The sequence below is a fragment of the Vigna radiata genome, chromosome 8, assembly GCF_000741045.1.
Source record: "Vigna radiata var. radiata cultivar VC1973A chromosome 8, Vradiata_ver6, whole genome shotgun sequence".
NCBI classification, from domain to species: domain Eukaryota; kingdom Viridiplantae; phylum Streptophyta; class Magnoliopsida; order Fabales; family Fabaceae; genus Vigna; species Vigna radiata.
Genome location: NC_028358.1, coordinates 12827604 through 12839126, shown reverse-complemented (window position 1 = coordinate 12839126; position 11523 = coordinate 12827604). Strand labels below are relative to the sequence as shown.

At 31.6% G+C, this 11523-nt stretch overlaps 1 protein-coding gene across 1 annotated transcript; it reads left to right on the top strand.

Annotated features, from left to right (window-relative positions):
* Positions 1-7266: 7266 nt before the first annotated feature.
* On the top strand, positions 7267-11523 carry LOC106770249 (glycinol 4-dimethylallyltransferase). The gene is made up of 13 exons (XM_022784936.1): positions 7267-7353; positions 7482-7532; positions 8430-8707; positions 8840-8923; positions 9017-9091; positions 9178-9261; positions 9357-9446; positions 9563-9664; positions 9875-9970; positions 10056-10127; positions 10197-10292; positions 11034-11138; positions 11260-11523. The coding sequence occupies exons 1-13, from the start codon at positions 7311-7313 to the stop codon at positions 11299-11301; spliced, it is 1218 nt and encodes a 405-aa protein (XP_022640657.1). The 5' UTR covers positions 7267-7310; the 3' UTR covers positions 11302-11523.

Sequence of the window (11523 nt, the reverse complement as noted above, 5' to 3'; positions counted from 1 at the left end):
TCCAAGGGCCTCTCCCAATCTCTCTAGGTGAAGAATGAAGTGTAGGAGGAGAAGAATGCCCAAAAATCACGAGAACCATGTTTAAATAACCCATTTTTGACACATCAGCGGAAAGTCGCGCCCAGCGCCCCCCAGGGGCGCCCAGGCGCCAAATTTGCAGAAAAACAGCAGCCAGGGGCGCCCAGCGCTCTTCTGGGGGCGCCCAGGCGCCATATCTGCAGAAAATCAGCAGCCAGGGGCGCCCCAGCCCCCTTTTGGGGGCGCCCCAGCCCGGACAGCTTTGACAACATTCTAAAATTCAGGCTCTTGCGCGATTCCGAAGGCGTCCAACATGGGTATTTGCTTCAAATTGATCAATTATGGTCCCAAAACATGTTCTCTTGAGTTCTTGCTTGTTTTCCTCCACTAGAATTGCTTCATAATCCTTTATTTCACACACTCAAACATAGAGATTAGAGGTAAAAACAAGCATATACTAAATAAACACAAGAAAACTAGAAAACACACTAAATGTGAGGATAAAACAAAGTAAAAGCTATGAAGGAGTTGATTTTGCCACTAAAATGATGCTTAAATAATGGTAAGAATTAGCATTATCAATAAGCCCCCCAAGCCCCAAGCGGCGTGGCGAGCGAAGGGGTTTTATGGGTCCCAAAAGTCGGACAGTTGCAACTGTCCAATCTCGAACCTGCCTCATCACGTCGGTTGAAGTCGAAAGGTTACAATTTGTCAGTCGTGTGATTAACTTTCCTCGAAGGGTCCAGATTAAATTACCTGTCCATCAAGGCTGGATCTGAAGAGTCGTCTTCTCCCCACCATTGGATCTCACGCCAATGAGCGACTACGATGAGCCCACGAAACCGTCTTTGTCAGCTATAAATAAGCGGATGGGGCCCTCCTCATTCACGTCATTTTCCTTCTCAGAATTTTCTTACCGATCTTCCATTACTCAAGTGATGTCTTCTTCTACTTGGTCAACCGTTGAGCTTAACGACGAGGGTCAGGGGTATGTTGATGGTGGCGTTACGTCGTCATCTACGTCTTCTACATCGGGCTCCATTGGTTCTCCCGATCAACGAAAAATCGTTTATAAGGATATTGAGCTGAACGTGGACAATTCACGTGTATGGTCCAAGCTTATCCCACCTCCTACAGTACAGGGATACGACTGGGATCCCCACGAGGTTCGTGGTTACCCTCCTTATTTCATTACCACATACTACGTAATGCACTTAATAGAGCATGTAGATCTGCTGGCCAACATTAGAGAGGCGATGGACATTTCTTTTGTTGTATGTTGTTCGAACGAACGCACTTGCCACGGGCGGGAAGGGTATGACTTAGATTTTTTCTATGTATATGTCACTTTGTTTCGTGACTTGGTTGTGCGACTCCCTTTCTCCGAGTTTCAAATAGGTGTCCTGAGAGAGTTAAATATTTGTCCTGCTCAACTACACCCGAACGGATGGGCCTTTATGCAAGCCTTTACTGTGCTTTGCACTGGTCTTCTTTTGCCCCCACCCTTGCTTCCTTTCTTTATTTTTTCTGGGATCTTCCTCATCCAAATAAGTCTTAGGTATCCTTGGCTCCGTGAAAGATAAACAACTATTCACCTCCTTCAACTCTTGGTATAAGGATTTTAAATCGAACTTCTTTAAAGTTGCTATACGAGAGCCCGACCGACCGAAGTTTTATTTTGATGACGGTCGTCCTAAATTTATTACAAAAAAAAAGTGATTTATCAACAAATATTTATATACAAATTTGAATTCGTAAGTAACATAAGTATTACATATAAATTTTATCAATGGATATGTAAAATTGTATTATATAAATATTTTTTTGTGGGTAACTTAAAAAAGTTATTTTCTACTAATTTTTTGTGTGTAAATTTGGCACGTTAGAGTTAAAACATTTGTGAAGGGCATTAAAAGGACATACAACACTGAATAATTTATTAATATTTGATTCTAAAATAGCAAGGTCATATTCCTAATTTGCATTCGGACGAATGACGACACTATAATGGAACTCTGGCGTCAAAGGTCATATTCCTAATTTGCATTCGCACGAATGACGGCACTACAATGGAACTCTGGCGTCAATGGGTGGCTGGGTGGAGGGTAGAGAAAAACGTTAGCAGTCCGGTGACAGCCCGACAATAGTGGTGACTAGGTGGAAGGAAGACGACTTTCTCTCTCTAGTTTTCATGCTCGAGCTTTTTTCTCAAATGCTTCTCAAATTACAAATTTAAAAATTTCGAAATGAAGCTGAATTTGAAATATGTCCTCAATTCTCATTGTCGCGATATTTTGATATTAAAAAATCATTTTCCACATTCATCCCTAAAATTTGGATACCTGTACTATGTCTAAGTGTTATCAAAAATTGTTGTTCAAGTATCATTTTCCCTATATTAAACTACATTTATTGTATAGTAAATTATCAGATGATGAGATCAGAATTGGACAAAATCTTATATATGGGGTATTAAAATTCGAAAAAAAACATCTAATTTTAATATTCGGGATATCCGATTGATTTATTATTGAATTTCGATATTCAATTAAGAGTTGGAAACTTCATAACGAATTCATGCACTTCTATGATGCGAAAAAATTTAAAAAGTCATTTTCCTAATTCAAATAACAATTATCAACACAGTACACCTCCACCACATGCCTCAATACTTCTAAAAAAAGAATCTTTTTCAAATTTCTCTCAATGATCACTGAAAATGGAACTCATAAAAGAGACAATGAAAAATAAAAGGGGTGCAGAAACGAGAGAAGTATATAAACTTTCACACTCTACTTCACTTAATTTGTAAACCACTTAATTTAATATTAACCAATCTCACTAATTACGAAAACAATTGTGGAAATTAGAGAAGTAAGGTGAAACTTTTGGAAGTGCACGGTAAAACACTCTTTAAAATTTGAATTTGGGTTACCAAGTTTTTCATTTTCTGGGTTTGGTATATTAAATAGACACTCTTGAATGTGTTTTTATCCATAAGGACTTCTGTTATATTCTCACCCTTTCCGGTCCATCAAAGTTAGAAATTGACACTACAATACTTGAATTTTGACTTTCGTTTTTTCTCATAATGTTATTATTCGAAGTTCAATCATCATTATATTAAGTATATATAAATATTTTTTACATAATAAATATTCGAAGTTCACCCCTTTCGTTTTTTATACAATACTTAATAATAAATAAATATATAATAACAAATATTTTTTACAACTTTATTTTTTAGTTTCAAAATAATGAATTAAATTATATGTAATTTGAATAAAAATTAAAACTATTTTAAATATAAAAAAATAATAGTAATGTTTGATATACAAATTCATCACAAAAAAAATGTGATTTATCAACAAATATATTTATATACAAATTTGAATTAGTAAATAACATAAGTATTACATATAAATTTTATCAATGGATATGTAAAATTGTATTATATAAATATTTTTTCGTAGATAAGTTAAAAAAGTTATTTTCTATTAATTTTTTGTGTGAAAGATTTGGATGTAACTAAAAAAAATTACCTATTGATTTTATATACGAATTTAAAAATAATTGATTATTAACAATATCTCTCACTCAAAAAGAAAAAACCTTTCATTCTTCGTTCTTTCTTCTTGTTCTTCTTGTAGAAAATAAACAGCGTTCACAACTCATTTTCGTGAAAAAAAAGTCCTTGAAGCATCTTGGTCATGCTTGATGCTTCCAATTTTCGTGTTGAAAGGTCCTTAAAGTATTTATTGCTAATATTGTATCCTCGTATCTCTTGCACACACTAGTGTCCTTCTCTCTACTCTTCACTGCTCACATTGGGATCATTCTGTTTTTCAAATTAGATTTCATTTGTTGTTGACAAGTGAACACAGTTAGAAATCAAAGCTTGAAATGTGTTTACTTTTAGTTTGTTTTATGTTTATTGTTACATTGACCCACCTTTGTTCTTTGGAGGTTGAAAATCCCCATTTTTGAAACCCTAGATTGGTTTGTTCCAACTCGAAGAGAGCCTTGTAATGATATACACCTTTGGATGAAATTCATTTGATCTTTTGAAAACTTTTGATTAGTTCTTTGAGTGAGAGTGTTTCTTGTTTAGTTTAGTATTCCAAGTGACGTCTCCTTCTTTTACTTTTGTTGGAGCATCCAAGAGAGTAGAGTCTATTAATAGGCCTTAAAAATTTCACAACAACCAACCTTCTAGGTTGCATACATTTTATAAGATAATCACCACTCTTTCTTACTCCTTTATATTTAATATAAAATATCTACATGGATTACGTTACATTGCAATCGAATGAATAGAAAGTTTAGCCGCTTTTACACATTTGAAAGTGAAACATGGATCAAAAGAATGGAATGGATGAAGAATAATGAAGTTCTTAAGCTTTAGATGTGCCTTTTCCCTTCATGGTTTCTAGTTGTGTTCCCACATAAAAACTCTCTCATTTAATCCAAAATGTGACTTTTCAACCATTAACAAAAATCACTTTTGTTGGGTCAAGTGAGAGGTTACTTTTATGTCAAAACTAACTATCTTTTCTTATTAAGTAAATACATTACTCACTAGGTGAGTATATGATATTCTTGCTGAATGAAGATNTTATTAAGTAAATACATTACTCACTAGGTGAGTATATGATATTCTTGCTGAATGAAGATATTAGTCACTAAGCATGAAAGTTGTCTTTTGGTTGGACNAACTATCTTTGAACTATGCGATAAAGTTATAAAGATAATTTTTCATTTTTCTCCAATCTTCACTTTTCTACATCAAATAAATATTTAATTACATTTATCTTAAAAATATTTAAATCCTACATTTTCTGTAAAAATAACACATAATACATTATTTAAAAGAAAAATAAACTATTATAACCATAAAACATAAGTAATTATTCACTTGAAATCATTGAATCTATTTGATAAATCTGATTTAATGAAATGCTATATTCTTCAGCCTTATCCTAGATGACTACCTGACTTTTGGTTAGACACAAATAATTGATCAAAATTATAAATCACAATTATTGAAAAAAAAAATATTTAGAATTTTAGAAAATTATAAAACATTTAAAAAAGTCAATCAAAGTTTATAATTAAGAAACAAATTTGACCCAATCAAATTTTGAAATGTCATATAACTAGTTGAAACACAATTTAGAGATAAAAATGCCTCCTTGCTACTCTCGCACATATTTTATTACACAGACCATTTTAAGAAATTGCACATGCGTGGCACAGCAGCCTTGGGAATTATTAACTGGTGTGCAAACAATTGATTTTGACCCATTATCATTTACATTATTATGATTCCACTTGGAAAATATTTAATTGCAATAAGCTCTTAAACTTTATAATCTAATAAGGAATAAAATATTTATTAACTTTTCTGTGTAAAAAATTGATAAAAAAATAAAAATAGACCTGTGTTTTTAAACATGTTATTAGAATGAATAATATTTAAAATAGAGCGAGGCAGCTTGAGATTGTAGTCTTGTCTCTCTCCGTGTTTCAAAAAGGTTCATTGAATTCTCTACCAGTTTCAAAATTCCAAAATTTCTCGTGTTGTCCACTTCTTTCTCCTTTCCACAATAAAAAGTTAAGTACATTTATTAAAAATAATAATTCTATACAAATTGAAAAATAACAAATAAAAATTCATGCACCATAATTGTATGCATGCAATGTTTAATATTGTTTATCCACCAATGATTTCGAATGCATCATCAAAATTAATATACAATGGAACATGACACTCGAGGCCAAATGTTCTTAACTCTCACAGCAGTTCTACCGATACTTTTCTCAACTTATTTAATCTCGAGGTCAATATAGATAGAGGATCATCGTTTTCTGCTTCCTCACGAGCCTCATTCACAGGTTGAGCCATTGGTCGTTTCTCAGGTCGGTAGACCTTAAAGTCACATTTATAAAAGTTAGGAATCCTTTATTTATAATTTGAAGTTTTAAGATAATAAAAATAAGAATATAATATTACTGATTGGCCAAAATATGACATAATCATAGCCTTAGGCCAAGCTATAAATGTGCCAAGGCCTCCCCCAAGAAAGGAGCACCATGAATGGTATGGCCTCCTGCAATCTGTCGTCCGATGGCCACTGTGCGTGAAGGATCCTCATCAACCAAAAACTCATATTGAATATTGTAATCAATATGATCTGTATTAGAGCATGATTCTTTGGTGCTCACAGGAGGTGCGGTATGATCATCCTAAAAAGTACCATCTGGCTTATTATATGTGAATTGTATTGTAATTATTATTATTATTTTGAATTATCTTGAGTTTAACATCATTTTAGGAGTGAAATTTATTTTGATTTGAATTACATAAATTTTGTAATTTCTTTTATTTTAAAAAGTTGTATTTAAGTGATTCAGCCCATTTAACCCACCAATCCATGGTGGGTCGAACCGGATTCAAAATTTTTCTAGTTCACTAATAAATGAGTAGGGTTGGGTTGGCTCATTAAATGACCAACCTGTGATGAGCCGGGCCGGATTGAGCCAAATGATATGTTTTGACAGCACTAAAATTAATTAAAATTTTAATTTTTTATTAAAATATATAATATTTTTCATGTTTTTTTATCATAAAATATAGGGTTAAATATGTTTTTAGTCCCTATACTTTGAGGCGATTTTGGTTTTAGTCCCTCTTTCAAACTATGGTACAATTTAGTCCTTCAACTTTAGAAAACTCTGGTTTTAGTCTTTTTTACCAAATTTTTTTAACTTTATTTTTTGTTTCAAGCACGTTTCATTGTAGCATTTGGATTGTTTACACTGTTTGACACATTTTTTCTTCAATGTTAACTGAGAAATGCGTTTGAAACAACAAATAAAGTTAAAAAAATTTGGTAAAAAGGACTAAAACCAGAGTTTTCTAAAGTTGAAGGACTAAATTGTACCATAGTTTGAAAGAGGGACTAAAACCAAAATCGCTCCAAAGTATAGGGACTAAAAACATATTTAACCCTAAAATATAATATTTCTTATAATTTAATATTTAAAAAAATGAGTAAAATTTGTATGACGTTGGTCAATTTTGATGACCTTCAATTACAATCAAATACCAACATTAACGAAATTATTAGTGCATTCCGACTGCGCCGCTGCTTTTTTTGTTTTATTACTGTGATTAATTTATTGATAAATTAAGTCAACTTGAGTATAGTATATAAATGTCTCTTTCCATGTCTTGTTCACTTCCATGGTGTGTTTAGTTTTGGAGTGAGGGTTCAGTTTCCACGGATTCGATGTCTCTCATGTCCTCTCCTAATGTCTGTTCACTCACAACTGGTATTTATATCTCTGCTTTTCTATCAACAATTTCTTTTTCATTATATTTCAACTATTATGTAAAACTTTGGGTATTATTTTTATCACTTTTCAATAGAAGTTTGTGCTTACTAATTTCGTAATTGTAGGTGGAAATCTCTGCCGGAGTAAACATTCCACCAAGAGTACTTCNTATGCAAGTATGTCTCACATATCACCTTTCTCTCTTTAATCAACTTTAAATCAACTTCATTTTATTATACAAAAAAATAATACAAATTGAAAGTTTCATAATTAAATGAAAATCAGAAATTGTGTNNNATATAAAACNACTCATCAGTGACAAAATTTCCATCCAAAATTACCTTTCAAAAATTCTAATTATTCAAAATTACATTACTTTGATTTCAATAATCACTTCATGGAAGCCATGAATCGGATGTGGTAAAATGGACCAACCTAGTTCAAATTGGTCAATAAAAACAAATTAAGTCAAATTGAGCTATTAATGGATTAAATTTTATAATTCGGTCCGATCTATTATTGGGTTAGGTTGTCTGTTTCTTTTCTCGTCATTCAAAGTTTAATATCACATTAAAATGTATTGAATCTTTTTATTTCTTACATGAAAATAAGCTAATGACAGAACTAAAAAGTTTGTTGTCCAGATTATTGTAGATCTTAATTGAATTGTATTAGATCTTGATCGAGCTGTATTAAACCTGCATCTCACGTTGTCAGTTTGAAATTTTTAATGAAATCGGACTGACCCAGCCCATTTGCGAGACTTGCTTGTTGGACTTCAGGATATCGAATTGAAAATATTGTTTTGACCCTTTTTTGTTTTGCCGGACTTGTATGTTGCTCTATCGGATTTGACATTTTTGTGATTTCTACTGTAACTGAGCCACAATTCTAAAAATAGACAGTTCAAAAAAAATTCCATTTATTTTTAAAATATTTTGAACATCATGTATATAAAATAAATAGTTCAAAACAATTCCATTTATTTCTAAAATAATTTCTTCATTATACATTTTGATTTTTGTACTGAATGAGGTGATGACTGATAATTGATGAAACATTTTGTGTTGTAGGTTTTATTGCCCCTAAAGCTTCAATAAACCAAAGGAAAATTCAAACAGAATATAAGCTTTCAAGGTTGCAACAACCATGTATCAACAATGAGTTCAAAAGTGTTGAAGGAGGGTTTATATATAAAGAAAACTATAAGAAATATATTCCTAAAGCAACCGCTAAAGAGTCTTTTCCCTCTGAACCTCGTCTTAATCAACCAAAAAATGTTGTTGCCTCTGTTAAACATTTCTTTGTTACATTATACTGGTTTTGCTATCCCTACACACTGTTTGCTCGAGTAAGTTCAATTTTTCTACTATTAATTACTATAATTAAATATGTTAATAAATTCAATATAGTTTTGACAAACACTATTTTGGACAATCCTAATGTTTTTAACTGTTTCAATTTTATTTTTCTCTTTGATCAGACATTAAGCACGATTTCTGCAGCTCTCCTAGCAGTGGATAGACTATCAGATATATCTCCCTTATTTTTTATTGGTATATTACAGGTGAGATTCCAAATATATAATTTTTATTAAATGCTCAATCATAAACAGTCTTTTAACTTTTTTTAATAATTTCTGACTTTTGATATGTTTCAGATTCTGCTAACTTTCACGCTTTTTGATGTTTATGCTAATGGCGTGAATCAATTGTATGACCTTGAAATTGACAAGGTATGAAACTAATTATATTATTTTGAGTAATTACTGTGTTGTTTGGGTTATTATTGATCTACGTAACTTTTTTTTTTTTTTTGCAGATAAACAAGCCATTTCTTCCATTGCCATCTGGGGCATTTTCCTTTAAAACTGGGGTCATTGTTACTGCGTCATCTGCAATCCTGGTTCCATATCTATTCAACCATTTTTGAAATAATATTTTTGAAGATGATCTTAATTGATAGTAGAATGAGGATTATTGTTTCATGTTTTGTTACAGGGTTTCTTTACCAGCTATTTGATAGGTTCATGGCCATTATTTTGGGGTCTTCTATCTTTCTTTTTGGTCTTGAGTGGTTATTCAATCAAGGTCAGTTATTTACAGTTGCACCTGTTACGCTCAACTTATAGAAATAAAGTTTTTTTTTTTTTTTTTTTTTTTTTTTTTTTTTTTTTATTGATAACACCATTTTTGTACCTTTTCAGGGTCCCCTGTTGAGATGGAAGAAAAATCCAGTGCTTGCGGCAATCTGCGTCTTTTCTATTATGACTCTTATAATGCCCCTTTCAGTTTTCTATCACATGAAGGTTAGTCCTATACATAACTAATTATGCTTTTCATAAGTTTAGACTAAGTGCATTAATATATCTTATATACATCTAATAATAAACAAGAACAAATCCTTATCCCAAGTCTTTTGGGTTAGTTTGATTGGATTAATGATAAACTATTTAAGTTCACGAACAAATAACTACATCATGAGATTTAAATGGAAGAATATTTTTTTTTTTGTACAGACTTTTGTGTTGAAGAGAGCAGCCGTGTTTCCGAAGTCGCTGATGTTTTCTGTTGCATTCATAAGCATATACTCATTAGGTATAGCACTTTTCAAGGTAAAGGTTTATTCATTCTTTCAAACCATACATTTTTACCACATCAAACTTTTGGTATAAAATCTTTTATTGGATCTATCTATAGGATATACCAGATATCGAAGGAGATAAAGCATTTGGCATCGAATCTTTTTCAACACGTTTAGGTCAAAAGCGGGTATGTCGAATAAAACATTTAATAAGTTTGTTATGTCCTCTTATGATGTTCCTAATTAATCTTCCACAGGTATTCTGGATATGTGTTTCCATTTTGGAATCGGCTTTTGGAGTTGCCTTTCTCGCAGGATTATCATCTCCTTTCCTTTGGGTTAAAATTGTCACGGTAATATACTTATCAATTACACCTATAGATTGCAATTATACAAGTGTGTTGTATCCTTCTTCCCCTTGGAATTTTTTTTTTCCACTTAAAGTAGAGGTTTTGTTTTAATTCGGAAGTATTATAATACCAAACAAAAGTCATATAATGTGTTAGTTGTATACTAAATAATTTGCATAGACTTATAATGTTTGTGCTGAAAATCTAAGGTCGCTCCAAACTATATGGTGCTTTGACACCAAAAATTGTTATATACTTTGACATCAATATAACTACCATTTGACAATTTTTTATAGGGTTAAAATACTCTTTAACAAAAGTTAATTTTTGTTAAAAAAAATAAAGGACAAGTGAAAGATACTATCAAATATCGGTGTAAAACCACGTCTTATAAACCAAATTTTACGAAAATAAGTTAGTGCTATTTCTTCTTGTACCCCTATAATAATAATTCAGAAAGCCTGTTCCGAAATATTTTCGAAATATATAACCCCAAAATCCCAGGACATTTCAAAAGTTTGAGGGGGTGCGAGAAGAATTAATGGGGTGAAAGAAGTAAAAGGTATAAGTTAGATTTGATGTTTCCTTCTAATATCAGAGAAATTTAAAAATCATCTTAACTGAATTTATTGTCATTAAAATTATCACGTATAGTGGGATCATTATAAAATTACTCACAAATAAATTCATTATTTTTATATTTTCTAATATAATGTTTGAAATTTCTGGGTTGCCAATTTTCAGGGTCTTGGAAATGCAGTTCTTGGTTCAATTCTCTGGTACCGGGCCAAATTTGTAAATCTTAATGACAGAGGTTCCATTAGTTCCTACTATATGCTGATTTGGAAGGTAATATTCTTAAAGAACGTTTACGTGAATTACTTGTATGACATTTTGTATTTATTTTATTTGTTTTTCTTCTATACGTGGAGTACATCTTACCGTACTGATGTTTGGTTTCTTTCTGCAGCTATTGAACGTAGCGTACATACTCCTTCCTTTAATTAGATAAGGATTGATGAAGGATAAATCAAAATATAGCACGTGGAACAAAATAAACGAGATTTGTTTTGCTTCTAAAGTTTATTAAAATAGTCAAAAGGGTGTAGATATGTTATTTTTATATTATATTTGTTGTATCAGTAAATGATTATTTTATTTGATGTTAAAAACTAATCTATATTATCAAATATTGTAGTAATAAATAAAAGTTAATTGTTATACTTTGTGAGAA